The 19,920-nt window shown below is 47.1% G+C and overlaps 1 protein-coding gene across 1 annotated transcript; it reads right to left on the bottom strand.

Annotated features, from left to right (window-relative positions):
* Positions 1-2,523: 2,523 nt before the first annotated feature.
* On the bottom strand, positions 2,524-3,696 carry LOC149832685 (uncharacterized). The gene has a single exon (XM_090013286.1). The coding sequence runs from the start codon at positions 3,694-3,696 to the stop codon at positions 2,524-2,526; it is 1,173 nt and encodes a 390-aa protein (XP_089869412.1).
* Between the last annotated feature and the right edge of the window lie 16,224 nt (positions 3,697-19,920).

Here is a 19,920-nt window from a genome sequence, read left to right on the forward strand (position 1 = left end):
CATTCGTACCTGTTCCGAATAATGCTGAAGCACAAGAGGATCCTCTTGTTCTCTTTCTCCCACTTCATCCCAATATACTGGCGATCGGTACGGTCTTCCGTATAAGGCCTCATAGGGAGCCATGCCGATACTAGCGTGGAAACTATTATTATACGCGAACTCCGCTAAACTGAGATGGGAATCCCATTCACCTTTCCACTCCAACGTGCAGGCCCGCAACATATCTTCCAGGGTCTATATAGTTCGCTCAGACTGACCATCAGTCTGAGGGTGGAAAGCTGAGCTAAAACTCAGCTTGGTGCCTAGAGCCTGTTGGAGCTGCCCCCAGAATCTTGACGTGAATCTTGGATCACGATCAGAAATAATAGAAACCGGAACACCGTGGAGCCTTACAATTTCGCGGATATAAAGATCGGCCAGGCTGTCAAGGGACTGGCCAAGGCGGATAGCTAGGAAATGCGCTGATTTGGTGAGTCTATCGACGATCACCCAAATCACATCGTGCTTGCGTCGAGTCCTAGGTAGGCCAACTACAAAGTCCATGGCGATCCCCTCCCACTTCCATTCTGGGATATCTAAGGGTTGCAACGCTCCTCCTGGACGTTGATGCTCGATCTTTACTTGCTAACAGATGAGGCATCTCGAGACGAACTAGGCCACATCCTTCTTCATGCCATTCCACCAAAAATTCCTCTGCAGGGCCTTCAGCATCTTTGTGCTCCCCGGGTGGATGGTATATCTCGACTTGTGGGCTTCAGTTAAAATTTCACTCCTGAGGGTGGGTTCATTTGGGACCCAAAGGCGCTGTCCAAGCCAAACACTGTCTCCTTTCCCCATGCGGAAAGAAGAACCATCACACAAAGCTTGCAATCTCAACTCTTCAAAGCGAGAGTCACCCTTTTGGCTGGCAAGGATCCTGGGAAACAGGTCAGGTCGAATTACCAAATTTGACAACCTCACCGGACCGGGTGCTACAGAAAACGGGTTCCAGGATGCAAGGTCTTCGAGCAACTTCCAATCTGTTGATAACATACTGGCGAGAACCCCTGATGACTTGCGACTGAGGGCGTCAGCAACCACGTTTGCCTTGCCTGGGTGGTAAGAAAGGGAAAAATCATAGTCTTTCAAAAATTCAAGCCAGCGACGTTGTCGCATATTCAATTCCTTTTGGGAGAAGAGGTACTTAAGGCTCTTGTGGTCGGTAAATGCTTCGAATTGTTCTCCATACAGATAATGACGCCAAATCTTTAGAGCAAAAACGACAGCAGCTAACTCGAGATCATGCGTCGGGTAGTTCTTCTCGTGAAGCTTAAGCTGACGAGATGCATACGCGATTACTCTCCCATTCTGCATAAGGACGCCCCCCAGGCCCGATCCGCAAGCGTTGGTATAAATTACGAAGCCGCCCTTACCAGTCGGCAAAGCCAAGATAGGAGCAGTCGTAAGACGCTCCTTTAATAGCTGAAAACTGGCCTCACAACGATCATCCCATACGAATTTTGCTTCCTTTTTCAGCAACCGAGTCATAGGTAATGCGACTTTTGAGAAATCCTGGATAAAACGCCTATAATATCCTGCTAAGCCAAGAAAACCTCGAATGTCACGGACATTCCGCAGCTGCGGCCAGTCTAGCACAGCTTCAACCTTTGAAGGGTCTACAGAAACGCCCTTGCTAGAAATGATGTGGCTCAAGAACATTACTTCCTCAAGCCAAAACTCGCACTTGGAGAACTTTGCGAAGAGCCGCTCCTTCCTTAAGGTCTCTAAAACGATGCGCAAGTGCCCACGATGCTGCTCCCGACTTTCTGAGTAGACGAGAATATCATCAATGAACACTATCACGAAAATGTCCAAGAATGGTCTGAACACTCGATTCATAAGGTCCATAAATGCAGCAAGAGCATTCGTAAGACCGAAGGGCATAACTGCAAACTCATAATGCCCATACCGAGTGCGAAAAGCTGTTTTGAATATATCGTTGTTTTTTATCCTGAGCTGATGGTACCCAGATCTCAAATCGATCTTGGAGAAGATTTTGGCCTTCTGCAACTGATCAAAAAGGTCTTCAATACGCGGTAAAGGGTACTTATTTTTAATCATCATCTGGTTAAGCATTCTATAATCTATGCACAACCTCAAGGTTCCATCCTTCTTCTTTACGAAGAGTACAGGAGCTCCCCAGGGTGATACGCTGGGACGAATGAATCCCTGGTCTAAAAGTTCCTGTAACTGCCTTTTTAGTTCTTCAAGCTCGGCGGGTGCCATCCGATATGGGGCCTTAGATATTGCGGCAGTTCCAGGCAACAATTCGATGCTGAACTCCACCTCTCGAGGCGGAGGAAGGCCAAACAACCTCTGGGAAAAGATATCTGGAAACTCTCTAACCACGTCTAGGGTATCAATAATTGTAGGCATAGGATCTGACTCAACGACGCTGATGAGGAAAGTTGGACAGCCCTTGCGAATGAAGCTACGAGCCTTTAGGGCTGAAATCATCCAGCTTGCTCGCATGGGTCGAGGAATTCAAAATTTCACCTTCAGCGAATCCGGAGGGGAGAAGGTGATCTTGCCCTGGCGACAATCGATCTTGGCATGATGATGAGACAACCAATCCATGTCCAAGACGAGGTCAAATTCTGACATATTCAGCAAGATGGCGCACGCAGGCAAAAGACGATCCGATATCACCACATCAAGATTAGGGATAAACGCCGCATAACTAGCGTTCCCCTCCAACGGATTATATACTTCTAAAGTTGTATGCAAGCGCAGAACGGGCGATTGCAACTGGGCCGCAAATTTTGCCAAAATAAAGGTGTGCGTAGCACCACAATCAAACAGAACGAAAGCAGCATGACCGGCAACTAAGAGAGTACCTTGTACGAGCTCCCCCTTGGTCAACTGCTCGACGGTAGTGGCGTAGACTCGCCCTGGAACTTTCTTTACTCCGCTGCTCTGCGGTTGCTGCTGGTATGTCAGCGGTGTCTGCTGCTGATGAGGGGGCTGAGGTACTCCACCCGACTGCCTAGATTCATTGGCCGCCTTTTTGCGACAATCTCGAGCGTAGTGCCCCATCTTACCGCAATACAAACGACCCCCCGTATCCAAGGGGCATGGTTGTCTGACGTGAGACCCCTTGCACCTAGTGCATCCATTCCCTACTGGTCGCCGAGGTGGTGGGCGGTTCTGCTGGCGTTGCCTCTTTGCAGGTGGTCCTTGTTGCTTCCCTCCTTCAGGTTTAATGGGAAAGGGTGGTCGCCGCACCTGATCATGAGATTGTGCTTTCTTCTGGTCCCCTCCAGAGGCAGGTGGCTTTTTAACTTGTGTCGCTCTAGAACGCTCCCAATCCTCATTTAAGAGGGTCGTTGCTTCAACAGTTGCTGAGAAGGTCACGGGCATGCTTGAAAGGACCCTGTATCTGAGTCCTTCCTTTAGGCCACGAACAAATTTGCCTGCTCGCTCGCATTCACTATAAAAAAGGGTAGGGAAGTACTGTTTCAGTTGCTGAAACGTGGCGATGTAATCGCCCAACGATAAGCTGCCCTGACACAGCTCTAGGAATTCCACCTTTTTCTTTTCCCTTCGCATGAGAAGGAAAGTAATTTTCGTAAAATACACGCCTAAAGGCGTCCCATGGGATGACCTCTGCATCTGGGAAATGCCTTTTTTGAGTTGCGTCCCACCAAATTCTAGCATTGTCCTTTAATCGGAAGGACCCAAATAAAGTCTTCTTTTCATCAGAAACTGAGAGGACCAAAAACACCCTTTTGATTTCTTTGATCCACTGCTCTGCGGCATCGGGATCCACCTTGCCGAAGAAAGCTGGAGGGTTTAGCTTTAAAAATTTCTCGAAAGTAACCCCCGAAGCTGTAGGAACACTCTCCTTGTGTGGCAACCTGATTTTTGATCGCCTCGACCAAAGTGCTGAGGGTATCCATCACAAATCCCCTTTGCTCAGACCATTCGTCGGCGGAATCTTCGTTCGAACTTCTCCTCATCCTTGAAAATAATACAATGAACTAAGTTAAGCTTACGACTAAAACAACAAGTAACATCTTATATTTCATCATTCCTTTTTGTACAACGTATCCAGAATATTCAGCAATGTCGATACAAAAACATCAAAATGAAAGCAGTCTGGTACAAGAAGCATATAGATCCAGACCAATCCTCAACATCCAAGACTCCCTTCAGGCGGGACCGGAGAACTGACGAAGATATTCCCTCTTATTCCCTGTGCGTCTAAACCTGCGCTTGGGGGTAAATGGAAGATCATTATCTTCCTTCGAAGGATATTCCCCGTAAAGAGGAGTAGCAGGCATGTACTCTGAAGAATATGACACATCCGAGTCCGAAACATAAATAGTCGGAGACTTAGGCACAACAATCGGTATTACAGAGGTTGGCGTATGAAGCTCTGACGGAGCTGGGGTCTTGCCTATCACTGCTGGCTCGACCCGAGGTGGTGGAGGAGGAGACGCCCCCTATTAGCGGGGGTGGAGAAGGCCACAGCGGCAGGAGCTGGAGGAACGGGATCGACTGAACCCTGTGTGACCAAAGGCTATATCTGGCGAAAGCACTGATCTGCGAAGTGCCCAAGCATGCCGCAACGATCGCAGCTATACTCCGCCTCCTGAGGGTTAGGCTCCCCAAAATCCACCACAACAACCCGCTGATGAACCTGGACGAAGGAAGGCACCCTCTCGCCTACCTGTGAAAAAACCTCGGCCCAAGCTGTCGCTAATGAAACCTGGAAGGCCAAAGGTAGCGGGGTGCACCACTCATCCGTGAAAACGGGCAACGGAGAGCGACATGACCCAAACTCGGTCACAGAACCCTCGGGGTGACCCAGACTCGAAGAAGAGCCACCATCCAAAGAAAAGCGAGTATGTGTTGTACGCGAGGACCCGCCAGGACTAATAGTGGGGTTACCAGATGCGTCCATCTTACCGCTGGCACAAAATTTTACCCCAATTAGGCCAAAATTATGACAATAAGGAAAAGGGGACCGGTACTCACAGTGCAACAGGATGCTCGGTAGTCGAGCCTTTACTTTTCACAACCTCTGGCTCTGATACCAATCTGTAACGCCCCAAAATTTCTTAACTTGACAAGTAAAGTTTTTATAAAGGAGTTCCCTGAAAGCGCGAACTCTGTTGTTCTGAAAAGTCTTCAAAAAAAATATCTTTCTAGTTTAAAAATCAAGTTTTTTGCAAATCCCAGGCACGTTAGCTCGGCACTTCAAACATGACCATGGCGATAAATAGCAGACGGCTAAAAAGAGTAATACATTCTTTATAAGAAGTCATTATACAAGGAAAATCAACAGGGGGCCCAGCCCCCCAGATTAAAACAAAAACCCAAAATTTCAAAAAACCCTGCGACGATAGCCAGAAGTCTGGAAGGAAAAGTATAGTCTCGAGCCACGTCGCATGCACCGTTGACTGCCTGTCGCCGCTATACATCACCTGCCCATAAAATGGGTCAGTCTCGCGAAAAACTAGTAGGAGTGTAAAAAGAACAAGAACAACTAACAGGTAAAGCAGTTAGACATACCACGACAGCAATAATATAATGTACAGGAAAACTCACCAATATGCTAGCACGTAATACCGCAAGTGTACAAAAACAACAACTGAAGGGTGAGCATGCTTAATTTGATTATCACTTGTTAACCGGCCATGTGGGTACGTACATGGCACACGAGCCGAAATAGTCGAGACCAATCCGAGGGTTTATTATGCCATGTATCTTAAATTACCACGGTTGACTGACTGAATCCTATCCTAAGGAGGCGACCGGTGGTCGAGAGAGCAAGCCCCCAAAGGCCCAGTAGGGATGCATCCAACTTCTGCAGAAGTGTTAGGCTATCTAGTGCAGCCTCTATCCCCTAACCTCCGATGACCGGGGAAGCCGAGTCCTTTGCTCGTAAATAGCCATTAATGGCCTGTCCATCGGAGTTGGTACCCTTCGTCCTCTCTCTTGGCGAAACTGAGTCGAATTGAGTGCGACGGGGGTTTCTCAACCGCCGCCTCATTCTTCATGCCCTGGTCCATTAGACCCAAATGAGCATCTTGCCTGTGAAGGCGCCTGAGACCTTTTTTGGTGTATTATAAATCAGTATCTCATTTCGTATCTCTTACGCAAGGCTAAGCTCTGCTATCGAACCCTACCAATCCACGGTAGGGTTGAGTCTATGACAATAAAAAAAAAAGAAAGAGCGACATATATATGTATGAAATAGCGAAAGCAACGACGAATGAAATCAACAGGGACCAGGATCGCGAAACCGCGTCCTGGAAGCAAAAACAAGAAAGGAAAGTGCAAAAAGAACAACCTTGGCACATATAGCGCGACAGCAGCGAAAAAGTAAAGTATAGAAAGAAAACGGGACCAGGATCGCGAAACCGCATCCTGGAAGTAAAAAGCAATAAGGAAAGGTACATAAAAATGAAATCCTTGGCACATATAGCATGACGGCAACGAAAAAGTGAGTGTAGGAAAAGTAAAGTGCAGGACAAGTAAAGTGCAGGAAAACTAAAGTGCAGGAAAGAACGTACATATATATTATATGTAGATGTTTTAATTTATTGGTTAAGTCCTTTATTTTTAGGAGTTCATTGTTCCTGTTCCTTTTTACGCAAACCCCTACCTAGAAGGGGTGCGGGGGTTTATCTGCTTGCGAGCGTAAGTGATCACTGTCTCGGGCCGCGAAACACGAGAAGGCTCCGTGGTGCAACCTGCAAGGCAAAAAGGATGAATATGCCATAATACTACGATTAACGAGTCCGGTAAGACCCGCAACGGTACCGGACCCCAAAGCTAGGGGAGGCAGGGAGGTCAGCTCCCTGCATAGGAAGGACAGAGGCAGCAAGGCAGGGGCCTTGCTCCCTTGCCAGACAATGCAAGGCAGGGGCTCGCCCCCCCCCCTGCCGGAAAATACAAGGCAGGGGGCGAAACCCCCTGCCAAACAACACAAGGCAGGGGACTCACCCCCTACCAGTCGGGAAGTACAAGGCAGGGGAGGCTCGCCCCCCTGCCGGAAAGCATAAGGCAGGGGGGCGAAACCCCCTGCCGGAAAGCAAAAGGCAGGGGGCGAACCCCCCTGCCCAACAACACAAGGCAGGGGGCTCGCCCCCCAGCCGAAAAGCATAAGGCAGGGGGCGAAACCCCCTGCCAATCAACACAAGGCAGGGGGCTCGCCCCCTGCCGGAAAGCATAAGGCAGGGGGGGCGAAACCCTCTGCCAAACAACATAAGGCACGGGGCTCGCCCCCTGCCGGAAAGCATAATGCAGGGGGGCGAAACCCTCTGCCAAACAACACAAGGCAGGGGGCTCGCCCCCTGCCGGAAAGCATAAGGCAGGGGGGGCGAAACCCTTTGCCAAACAACACAAGACAGGGGGCTCGCCCCTTGCCGGAAAGCACAAGGCAGGGGGGGCGAAACCCCCTGCCAAACCACACAAGGCAAGGGGCTCGCCCTCTGCCGGAAAGCATAAGGCAGGGGGGCGAAACCGCCTGCCAAACAACACAAGGCAAGGGGAGAAACCCCCTGCCGGAAAGCATAAGGCAGGGGGCGAAACCCCCTGCCAAACAACACAAGGCTGGGGGCTCGCCCCCTACCAGAAAGCATAAGGCAGGAGGGCGAAACTCCCTGCCAAACAACACAAGGCAGGGGTCTCGCCCCCTACCAGAAAGCATAAGGCAGGGGGTGCGAAACCCCTTGCCAAACAACACAAGGCAGGGGGCTCGCCCTCTGCCGGAAAGCACAAGGCAGGGGGGGCGAAACCCCCTGCCAAACCACATAAGGCAGGGGGCTCGCCCCTTGCCGGAAAGCATAAGGCAGGGGGGCGAAACCCCCTGCCAAACAACACAAGGCAGGGGGCGAAACCCCCTGCCTGAAAGCACAAGGCAGGGGAGTGAAACTCCCCTGCCGGAAGCCACCAAAAGGCAGAGGGCTTGCCCCATGCCGGAAAATCGAAAGGCAGGGGGGGCGAAACCCCCCTGCCGGAAGCCACCCCCCCCCTCCTCCTGTCGAGGCTGCAGGGGGAGGGGTTAGCCTTCCCCTCACATGGGGGAAACAGGAAGATGAGGGAGAGGGGGACTCACCTGGAGGTCGCCGGCGGAGGCAAACGACGCTGGATGGAGGTGGGTAGAGGGTGTCTACGACGGCGGTTGACGGTGATGGCGAGCGTCGGCGACGACAGGTGTCTGGGTCGGCGACGACTTGAAAGAGGTGGTGGGGGGAAGAGGAGAGGCGACGGGGAGAGGAGAAGGGGAGAGGCGACGGGGAGAGGAGAAGGGGAGAGGAGAGCATTCTATGCTCCCCCCCCCTCCTGCCTGCTTCATTTATAAGCAGGGGTGAGGGAGACGGGTGCCGCTCGGTAGGCCCTTACGGCCTACCGTTAGCCGTCCCTTCACGGGACTCGGATCCGGATCTGACCCGGATCCGGATAACTTAAATTTTTTTTCCTAGGTATTACAGTTTCCTTGAGGATAATAAGGAGCTGAGAAGTGGTGATGAATCCTAAACTTCGAGCATAAGGTCTTCATCTTCTCATTCTTAAAGTGACTGTCGTTATCTGACACAATATCATGTGGGACACCGAAACGGCAAAGAAGATTTTTATAAATGAAAGAAACCACGTGATGGCCTTCCACTATTCACAGAGTTACCACTTCAACCCATTTAATGAAGTATTCTGTAGCTGCGAGGAAGTATTTGTGGCCATTAGAAGCTGAAGGAGTGATCGAACCTACCACGTCGAAGGCCCACATCAAAAAAGGCCAAGGCGAAACCATAAACTGCAAATAGGCGGCTGGCGCATGAATCGAAGGTGCGTGCATTTGGCATTTGACGCACTTCCTCACAAATTGATGGCAATCTTGCTGCATGGTCTTCCAATAATACCATGCTCGAATAATCTGCTTGACAAGTGTTTGGTAGCCGACGTGGCCACCAAAAATTCCCTAGTGTGCCTCTCGGACAACTTCCATGACTTCATCCTTATCTAAGCATCTGGCATACTCAGAACTGAACCCACGACGGTAGAGAGTATCGGCGAGGATGAAATAATGGGCCGACATGCGTTAGATCGCACGTTGCTCCTTTCTTGGCATTTCAGATGGGAATTTACCAGTTTCGATAAAGTTTTTATGTCTTGATACCAAGGCTTCTCTTTCTGAGTGACTTGGTTTACTTGCTCAGCTGGAATGATGGCAGGTTGATCAAGTCTGACGATCTCAAAGGAACGACATAATTCACTGTCTTTAAACGACAAAATGGAGCCCAAACAGGCCATACCATCCGCTATATGATTGTATTCTCTCTTGACATGATTAAGCTGAAATTCTTCAAAGTTGCTTATGAGGGCTAAGATAATCTTCTGATAGGGAATCAATTTTGAATCCTTGACTTGCCATTCAGCATTAACTTGGCTAATAACAAGTAAAGAATCGCCAAAGGCATGTACTCTCTTGACATTGAAGTCTTGCAGAATCTTGAGGCCTTGTATCAAAGCTTCGTACTCAACCATGTTGTGAGTACACTGGAAGTTGAGCTTGAGGGAATAACGGATCATCTTCTTTTCGGGAGTGATCAGCAAGATCCCAATCCCTATACCAGACATGTTTCTGGCTCCATCAAAGAAAATGGTCCAAACTGGGGATTCCTGAATACTGCAGATGTGATCGTCGGGAAAATCGTCTTCCGCCTTGATCTCTTCTGTCAATAGGAAATCTGTCAAATGATCTGCGATAGATTGACCATTGACTGACTTCTGAGAAACATACTCTAAGTCATATTGTATCAGGAGGACTTGCCATTTTGCAATCCGTCCAGTAAGGAAAGGTTGCTCAAGGATGTACTTGAGGGGATTGAGCCTTGACAAAATTTTGATTTCTGAGGCCAAGAGATAATGTCTCAGCTTCTGACACATCCATACTAAGGCTAGACATGTTTTTTCCATTTGAGAGTATCTTTTCTCATAGTCGATGAAAGTCTTGCTTATGTAGTAGATGACATGTTCTATCTGGCTGCCTTCCTCATATTGTGCAAGAAATCCACCATAAGCATTTTGGCTGACAGAAATGTATAAGAGAAGTGGCTTTCCCTGTTCTGGTGGGTTCTGAACCGGTGGATTGAGGAGATACTGCTTGATGCGCTCAAATGAGAGTTGACATTCTGGTCCCACTCAAATTTCACTTCTTTTCTCAACAAGTGATTGAAGGGCTCGCATCTCATGGCCAAATTGGAGATGAAGCGCCGAATAGATTGAATGCGCCCCTGAAGGCTTCGCAGTTCTTTTAGATTGGTGGGCGGCGGCATATCAATGATCGTCTTTGCCTTAGCAGGATCCACTTTTAAGTCTTTCTTGCTGATTATATAGCCTAGTAGTTTGCCTGACTCTACTCTGAAGACACATTTCTGCGGATTGAGTCTCAACTTATAGAGAATAAGTCTTTCAAAGACTTGGCCGAGAGCATCAAGATGATCCTCTCATTCTTTTGATTTGACTAGTATGTCATCCACGTAGACATCCATGCTCTTGTGCAGCTGGTCATGAAAAATAATTGTCATCGCTCTCTGATAGGTTGCCTTAGCATTCTTAAGCCCGAATGACATGACTGTGTAGCAAAAAGTACCTCAAGGTGTGGTAAAAGAAGTTTTTGACTGGTCACAAGCGGCCAGTTTGATCTGGTTGTAGCCTGAGTATCCATCCATAAAGGAAAACATGGCATGGTCTATCATGTTATTGATCAAAAGATCGATATTGGGGAGTGGATAATCATCTTGTGGGGTGGCCTTGTTCAGATCCCTGAAATCGATACAGATTCAGACTCTGTCGTTCTTTTTAGGAACTACCACGATGTTCGGCAACCAGTCTAGATAGTCAATAGTCTGGATGAATCCTGCCTTTAGCAACTCTTCAAGTCCTTCTTTAACTTGCGGTGCTACTCGGGGATCCATTTTCTCAATCTGATTTCAGCACAAGACGATGCTCGACCAACTTGGGATCCAAGCCTGGCATACCCTCATAAGTCCAAGCAAAGACTTCCTGATGTTGTTTGAGGAAATGGATGAGTCTTTCTTTCTCATCTGAACTTAAGCTTAAACTAATTTTGAGGATTTTTGGATCATCTTCTGAACCAATATTAACATCCTCTGTCGGATCTTGAACCAATGGTGATGGTTCATCTTGCTTCTGAATACTAGCAAATTATGGCAATTCTTGAATCGCTGAATCAAATTCTGCTAATTCTTTGATCTGTTGTGTCACTTTACTGACCTTTGCCCCTGCTCTTGCCTTGCAGATTCTGGCCGGTTTGGAATTACTTTGAGAAAAATTTGAATTGATAACGAGCCTTTTGAGTAATTTAGGAGCCATGATCCTGGCAGTCCTGAAAAGCACAAAGAAGGTTTTTGAAAAAAAAGTAAGTTGTTCGGAAATAGCCTTTTGTACAAAAATAGAGAATGACGACATAGACAAAGATATAAGCAAAGAATCGTGTACGCCAAGATGCGAGTAGGAAACCAAAACTTCATTGATTGAATAACTTTGATATTTACATATGATTGTTGATGAAGAAAGAAAAAATTGGGGCGGGTTTTTGCCCCTACAAGATGAAAAGAGAAGGAAAGCAGAAAACACTGTTATTGCCTTCACTCTGTTCCTTTGATGAAAGTGGTATTTCTGTCAGATGACTGACCTGAAAAACCCAAACTTGTACCATCAACATGTCGAGCGGGGATAATTGGATCTATCATGTCGTCCTCTTTTTTACCAAGGCCTCTGAAGGGCTGATAGTCATGCTTCATCAGAAGATCAAACCCCTTCTTGGTTTTCGAGAACTGAGGGAAAAGAGGATGATCCTTGAAAGAAGCGCAATTGAGGCGTCCTCCAATTTTATAAAAATAAGGTCCCTGCCACTGGACTACCGCCGTGACATTCTCGATTGGCTGGACTTCTTTCAGCTTCAGCATGTCCAGGCTTTCACTAAGATTAATCTCATCGACTTCCCGAATGCTTGGGATGTCGGCAGTGAAAGTAGGACGGGGAATCATCGGTTGCGGGAGTCTCTCTTCCGGATCTTTTCCCAAGACTGTGGTAATCATGCCTCCCTTCGACCACTTGATGCACTGATGCAGGGTTGAAGGAACAACATTGGCATTGTGGATCCAAGTGTGACCCAGAAGAAGGTTGTACGTAGGTGGCACATTCACTACATGGAAAAGTACGGTATGTACTGAATAGTTGATAAAGATTTCAAGAAAAATACTTTCCCTGGTTGTCTGTCTGTGGTTGTCAAAACCATAGATCGTGATCGGATCCGGGGTATACTCTTCTTCTTTTAGGCCCAAGGCCCTGGCTGTCATCTCGGGACAGATGTTGAGGCTGCTGCCTCCATCAACAAGCACATGAGGGACTGTATAAGGCATTGTTGTGAAATGAATGAGGCTTTGGCAAATCCTTATCAGAAAATGTTATTAGTGCATTCGTCATAGCTTGATTGACGATCTGAGCCATATCTTGCTTTGTTGTGCTAGGTTTGACCTTGATCTTTCTTAGCAGATCTTCTAGCACTTGCTGATGCTCCGAAGAAGCATGGATCAGATACATGATAGAGATGTTTGACAGAGCAGTGATTGGCTTCTGTACTGACCATGAAGTCTCTTCTTTCTTCGAAATTGCTTTGATGAAGCGCTTCAGAATCCTGGGGATTGTCTTGGCAATCTCTGTCGTCACCTTTGTTGGCTCCTTAGTTAGTTTCTTGATGTTAGAAAATGCAGTAATATCCACCCTCTTGGCGGAAGACTGCGCTTGACGAAGGACTAGGACCTGATGTTGATCCTGAATGTCCTGGCTAGAACATGGCTGGATACTGTTCTTGAAAAAGACTGTTTGTTCTGAAATCATCGATGCAGAATGTTTAGGAAAGAGCTTGGACAAAATTTTGGGTTGTTGCTCATCCTCATCCTCAATCAACAATTTTTTGTCGATACAGTCCTGAATGATGTTTTTGAGGACAAAACAATGTTCTACGTCATGTCCAACAGTCCGGTGAAACTTGCAGAATTTATTGATCCACTTACCCATAGCAACTGGCGGATCTGCCACCTTGGGGAGTTTGATCATTCCTTTCGATATCATATATTCCAGGATGTTTTCGTGGGACTGCTCTAGAGCTGTAAATTCCCGATCGTAACTCCACCCCTCATGCTTTGGCTTTTCTTGTTGTTTGGCTTCCGGCTGCGGCGCTGACTGGACGAGTTGTGGCTTAACAAACTTCTCTTTCTGTGCTACAGAGTTTGTTCTTTCGGCCCTGAAGTGTCCGACATTCTTGTTGCGACTCTTTTTCCTGCCAGAACTGCTGTTGTGGCCTGAGAAATCTGTAGAATAGGCAACATGTGCTTTCTTCTTCTGCTCAGGGTTCCCTCTAACGAAAAGGTAACCTTCATATAGGTTGTTGTCCGGTCCTATCTCGAGTCATTTGGCTCTCTCAATCAGCTTGATAAATGACTTTGTTGGAGACGTGGAAATGAGATTCCTCAGAGGTTGGGCAAAGTTGTTCAAAATAATTTGCAGGGCGTACTCCTTTGGGATGGGAACCTTCATTTTGTTACAGGTGCTCCTCCACCTGTGGATGAATTCACCAGCTCTTTCATTCTCATTTTGTTTAAGATTGTACAGATGGTTGAGAGTTGGTGATGTCTCAATATTGAACATGAAGCGCTCAATGAACAAGTTCACGACTTTATCGAACTCTTGTAGTTCGATAGGGTTGATGTGGTCTGCATAACATCTGGTCGTTGTTCCCTCCAGGCTGCGAGGAAAGGAGATGAATAATGCCCTATTATCTTTCTTGAAACGGCCGCATTCTGCGTAGAACGTGGCCAAATGAGCTTTGGGATTGCCCGTTTCATCAAACTTGAGGAACTTGCGAGGGAGATTCTCCAGATCGTCATCCCCGTCTAGGCCATTGTAGAAGTCTTCACCAAAATAGGTCTGTTTGCCTTTGCTTTTGGCCTGGATATCCTTAATTTCCCAAGTCATTTCTCTCATTTGCTCGTGCATTGGATCCTTAACAGGAATAGGTTTGTTCAGAGATTCAGGCTCTGCGGTGATCTTTACAAACTGCCGCGGAGGATTCTGATTGTAGACAAACTGCTCTTCCTCTTATAATTCTTCCTCGGCTGATTCTGATTCCTCAGAAGTGGTGTCAAGCTGGACCTTCTTTCTGACAATCCTGGCTGGCTTTTTCACAGCTTTCTTCTTTGGTTTGCTCTTTGAGCGATTTTCTTCAGACTGACCTCAGCTTGTTCTGACATCATTCTGGCCATCATTTTCTGAAACATACTGTACATAGCAAGATCAATATCATCGTCTTTGCCCTGACCCTGCCCTTTGACTGACTTGGGGGAGTCCATCGCTTCAATTTCATTGTCACTGTGCTGAGGTATCGTTTCTTTCTCAGCTCTTGTCTGAACCATTCTGACAATGCCAATGATTTCTGCAGAATAAGGGAATGGTTAGAGCGCAGAAGATCTTTTGAAAACACGACCTTCGAGAAAAAGACGAGAACAGAGGAATTGATAGACAATTAAATAGGTTATCCCATCACCAGGGATCAGGTCACCACAAAGCTTATGATAATTGTGTTACCATGTTGCAATAACGAAAAATGCGCCTTATTACCTAGGCGAGGTCGTCCATCATGATAAGAGATATTTGAAGAAGAATAGAAGGAAAAGTCTCATCACTAGGGATAAGGTTGTTACGAGAATCGTGACCACATAATAAAATTTTGGCCCAAAAGCGCTTTTTAACATAACAAAAGTTGAACTTTATTGATGATAAATTCAAATATAAAGAGAAGGTGGGCAGACAGTTTGCCACCATTATCGATATTCAGAAGATACATTGGGTCCAGGAAATACAGACAAAGGAATGAATGAGTTCCAAGTGTACTTGGTTACATGGTATGCCCCAGACCACTGATCCGACTGCAGATCGAATTCTGGCAGGTGGCCCGTCGGGAAGCGAGTGTTGACACAAATCTGCCGCTGCGAGAACTGTCTGAGACACCTCTCTGGCTGATAGTTGACATAGAAGAAAGGACCAAGCAGTCTGTAACGCTTGCTACGAGCATAAGTGTAGCGAGAAACTGACTCTTGTTTGTCAAAGTAATCCCAAAGGATCTCTTTCTGATGCAGGCTCTCGATCGAAGCTCGATATTGGATGGCAGATTTCGGCTTTTTGTTGCTGAACCTGAAGGAACTGGCTTTTGATGACACGTGTCACAAGAACCACGACTGCAAGGCGTAAGTGCATCCTTCCACCAGAATGGTCTCTCCAAGGGCGAAACGAGCTAAGCCTTCGTAGAGAAAGGCTAGAGCTGCCATAGACACTGAAAGCTGGCGGGTCTGCTTGCTTTCCCATCTTCGAAAGAGTTGAGCAACTCTGACATCGATGAAATTCTGGTCGCCCTGAAAGAATGCTAATCCTACTGTGCATAGGACCATGGCATGCTGGATTCTTTCTTTCGCTGCTCGAGACAAGGTATCAACTTCTTCGTATGCTCCATACTTGCGATATAGCCCAAACAGGTCGATGAACTGACTTCCGTTGATCTCAATGAGAGGACAAGATCTACACCCTGTTGCCCTAGCTAATGCTTCTCGAATATCTATACCCTTGACATTGATCAGGAATTGTTGCTCAACTGGATCATCTGACTGACCAGCTGGTTCTGGCAATCCCATGATATCACTGAATTCGTCCATTAGCAGAGTCATCTCTCCCCATGGAAACCAGAATGTGCAGGTACGTTACGTGGATTCCACTGTTCTGCCATAGCTTGAATCAAACTACCGTTGGTGGTTCGCTTGCCTACTGTTGATGCCGTCTCCAATCCACAATCATCCAAGTGATCTGGGAACATGCGCAAGAAGGTGGTGAACCAAGAATAATACCACCGGAAGAAGAAGGAATGAGACTGGATAACCTGATGATCCGGGGATCCATCCTTTATCTGATAGAAGACATGATCTCTAAAAAAGACATCATCAAGAGAATTGGACGCCATTGGAATGATACTGAGGCAAAGAAGAAGAGATTTAGATAGAATACAGGACTTACGGATAGACCCTTGATGAAAAGAGGATAAACACAAATCCTGGAAAAAAAATTAAAAGATCAAAGGAATTTGGAAAAAGGGATTTCCAAGGTTTTTTAAAGAAAATTTGACACAAAAGAGAAAAGGAATGTAGGAAAGGAAAAATATACACCTGGGGTTTTTGAAAATAAGGGAAAATTTTGAATAATATACCCAAGGTTTTGAAAAAGATTTGATATATATAGGAGAATGCGGGGAAACATCGTACAATCACAGCTGCACAAACAAGGATGCGCGCACAGCACGCCCTAAAAGGCAGACTGTAAATGCAATATTTGAAATGACTGATAGGATCTTAATCCTAACTCTATGGTTCAGATCATCTGATTCCAATCAAGGTATGCTGATATACTCAAGCCGAAGCTTGAAGTACGTGGCATAGAAATATTTCTCTGGTTCTAAGGTAATGGCTTCCCAACATCCTTGAGCACCTACCGATATACCTTGGACTATGGCCCTTAGGTTCGTGGTAGGGGGGCGCAAACCCAAATAAGTGGCCCAGTTGTGAGGCTCTCTCCTGAACTATGGTTCAGTGAGACAGCCCAACAACGTGAAGACCGGGACAATATAGGCAGAGAGGTTTTCAAAAAATATGTTCAACATGCAAGCAATCAGATGGCTCTAATGCAAGTCCTAAAGAGATAGATTTAAATGAAAAGAAGCATACACTTGCATACATTGTTTACATTCAATCCCTAGAATTAAGGAGAATTGTATTTCAGACCTAAGTCTAATGTGAACATGGAATAATCTCCTCAATATAGTCCTACCAAACCATGCTTAAATCCTATATGCAATGATGTCAGCTTAGAACAGAGTCTAGGCTCCTAAGGTTTGCATGGAAATGAAGCCGACATTTATAGAATAAAGACTTAGATAATATCAAACCAAAGCAAAAGGCACAAATTCGACCGGACGGACACGAGTCCCATCACGGTCGCCAAAACTGCGATCATCGAAAAAAAAAATCTTTCTTGTTCCTCTTCTCCTTTCTCTTCGTCATTTTTGTAACGCCCCAAAATTTTGACTTGTGATTTCGAAAACCTCATCGAAAAACCTTTCAAAGATTTAAAGTTTGAACTTTTAAAAAATGACAGCGGAAGACATTTAGAAAGGAACACAAGTCAATAATCTTGGGTACGTTAGCTGAAAAACCATCATTCACATGTACAACAACTTAAAGGAATTTAAAAAATAAGGCAATAGATTAAAATCTGCAGTTTATTACAAAATGAGCATTTTATTCCAAAGTTCAATAAATCTAAGAAAACTCCAAAAAGTCTCAGAGCCAAGCCGCCAGCAGAAAGAAGACAAATCTTGATCCATGTTGCACCACGCCATCGGCTTCCAGTAAAGTCCTACTCCCCACCTGCCCATGAAATGGGTCAGTTTCATAACAAACCAGTAGGTACACGAAACAGATAAGTAGAATAAAACAAAACAGGGCATTCATGAGATAAGCAGTTATGATATTTAAGCAATTAAAACAATTATAGTCTATTCTAACAAATGTAATAAGTGCAAAGAGATGTTAGTTGAAGCAGTGTAAGTCTTAGCCATCTACAACTATTCATGAATATATTCTTTAAGTTCTGATATTAACTGGCATGTGGGTACGCATAGACGCGAAACGTAGAAACAGCCGAGACTGATCCAGGGGTTTATTATGTCAGGTGTTTTCATTAACCCGGATGGCTGACTGAGTCCGCTCCTAAGGGGACGGTAAGTGACTAAGAGAGTAAATCCCCAAAGACATTCATGGCCCATGGATGCATCCAACTTCTGCAGAAGTGCCTGGAAGTTACCACCTAGGATAATTTATGGTAATCCCAATTCCCCTAACTCCGATGACTGGGGAAAACCGAGTCTTTTGCTCATGGGGTGGTTGTTAACAACCTGTCCATCGGAGTCTTTGTACCATCCATCCTCTCCCTTGATGAATCGTGAAGATCAGATGGGTACGACGAGGGTTTCTTAACCGCCGCTCCATCCTACATGCTCTGGTCCATTAGACCCACTCGAGCATCTTGCCCGTGAAGGCGAAATGGTCACCATTTATGTGATCTCAGCAATGTGCTAATTGCACTCATCGAGGTTGCTACAACCTCATCAACCCACCATCGTAACCCACATGGGACGTACTTGTCCAAAAGTACGATCATACCCTCCTAGAGGTACAACTACGATAATGTTTTATGATTTCTTTGGTTCCTACATGACATGTTTTGCTTTTCTGAGCAATTGGCCTGTGGAGGCCGATATTATTACATCAAAATCAATAAAGTGTAAATTTCACACTTCAATACACTCCATGATCTTACATAAAATTCATACCGTACCTGCCTTAAGGTTCGATTACAATAGCAATTGCAGTGCATTCTGAGTCTATTCACAAAGTCTACCTTAAGTATGCAGTTTCAAAGGAATAAGCATGCAAAATAGACAATTATCAGTTAAGTAATCTTACACGTAAACAGGCATGCCAATTAAACTACTTGATGAGTCTACCCAAAGAATTTACATTATGCAATTTCAAAAGAATCACAAAGAGTAAACTTTGACCAGTCAATATTTCTTCAGATACGCAAGTATGCAAAATAACTATTCTATCTCAGAAGTCTTATTTTATTTTGTTCATACATACTATTTGTGCGACTTTCCCCTACCTCTGGATGTCGTGCAGCTGCGTGCGTCTACGGGTGTAGATGATACGAGGCACGGGCCGCGGAGCCAGAGCGAGGGGTCCGATGCGAGGTCTGCAACAGTTCTACGTTAATTATAATGCGGAGAAGTAGAAAAACAAGCCTGCCTATAGGAGAAAAAGAGAGGCAGCAGGGGTGTGCCCCTGCTGGCCGAAAACCGAAACACGACAAGGGCGAGCCCTTGCCTGCAGACAGCCGCGGGGAGACAGGGCTGAGCCCTCTATCGAAAACAAATAGCGTGGCGGCAGGGGAACAACCTCTGCCGACAGCCACCAAGTGGCAGGGGCTGAGCCCCTGCCGACAGCAATGGATGGCAGGGGGCCAGCCCCTGCCGGAAGCATAAGGATGGCAGGAGGCCAGCCCCTGCCGGAAGCACATGGATGGCAGGGGGGCAGCCCCTGCCGGAAGCACCAGACGGTAGGGGCCAACCCCTGCCGACAGCAAGAAGTGGCAGGGGCTGAGCCCCTGCCGACACCGAGAAGTGGCAGGGGCTGAGCCCTTGCCGACAGCACTGGACGGCAGGGGGGGCCCAGCCCCTGCCGAAAGCACAGGTCGGCAGGGGCCAACCCCTGCCGACAGCACGAAGTGCCAGGGGCTGAGCCCCTGCCGACAACACAGGTCGGCAAGGGGCCAACCCCTGCCGACAACACGAAGTGGCAGCAAAAAGGGGTGCCGCAGGGGCCACCGGTCCCCTGCCGGCACTCCGGCGAATCGCAGAGGGAGAAGCGGATGACAGGGGCCGCGTAGGCCACCTGTCGGGGCCCCGGTGACACAGGGAGGCGGTGGGAGGCCGCGGCAGTGGCTGTGAGCCGCCTGCCGACCTCCCGGCGAGGTGACAGGGAGGGGGTGAGGAAGAGAAGAGGGAGGAGAAAATGGAAGAACGGCGTACCTGGGGGTGGTGGCCGGCGTCGGCGGCGGGCGCAGCAGGGAAGGAGACCGGCGTGGGGGAGGAAGCTCGAGAGGGGAGGTGTGCCTCCCCTCGCCCTCCAGCGATGCTCATAAAGAGCTCGGGGGGTGATGAAAGGGGAAACCTCGGTGGGTTTC

Source organism: Nuphar pumila, chromosome 7, assembly GCF_984573655.1.
Source record: "Nuphar pumila chromosome 7, dmNupPumi1.hap1.1, whole genome shotgun sequence".
Classification (NCBI taxonomy): Eukaryota; Viridiplantae; Streptophyta; class Magnoliopsida; order Nymphaeales; family Nymphaeaceae; genus Nuphar; species Nuphar pumila.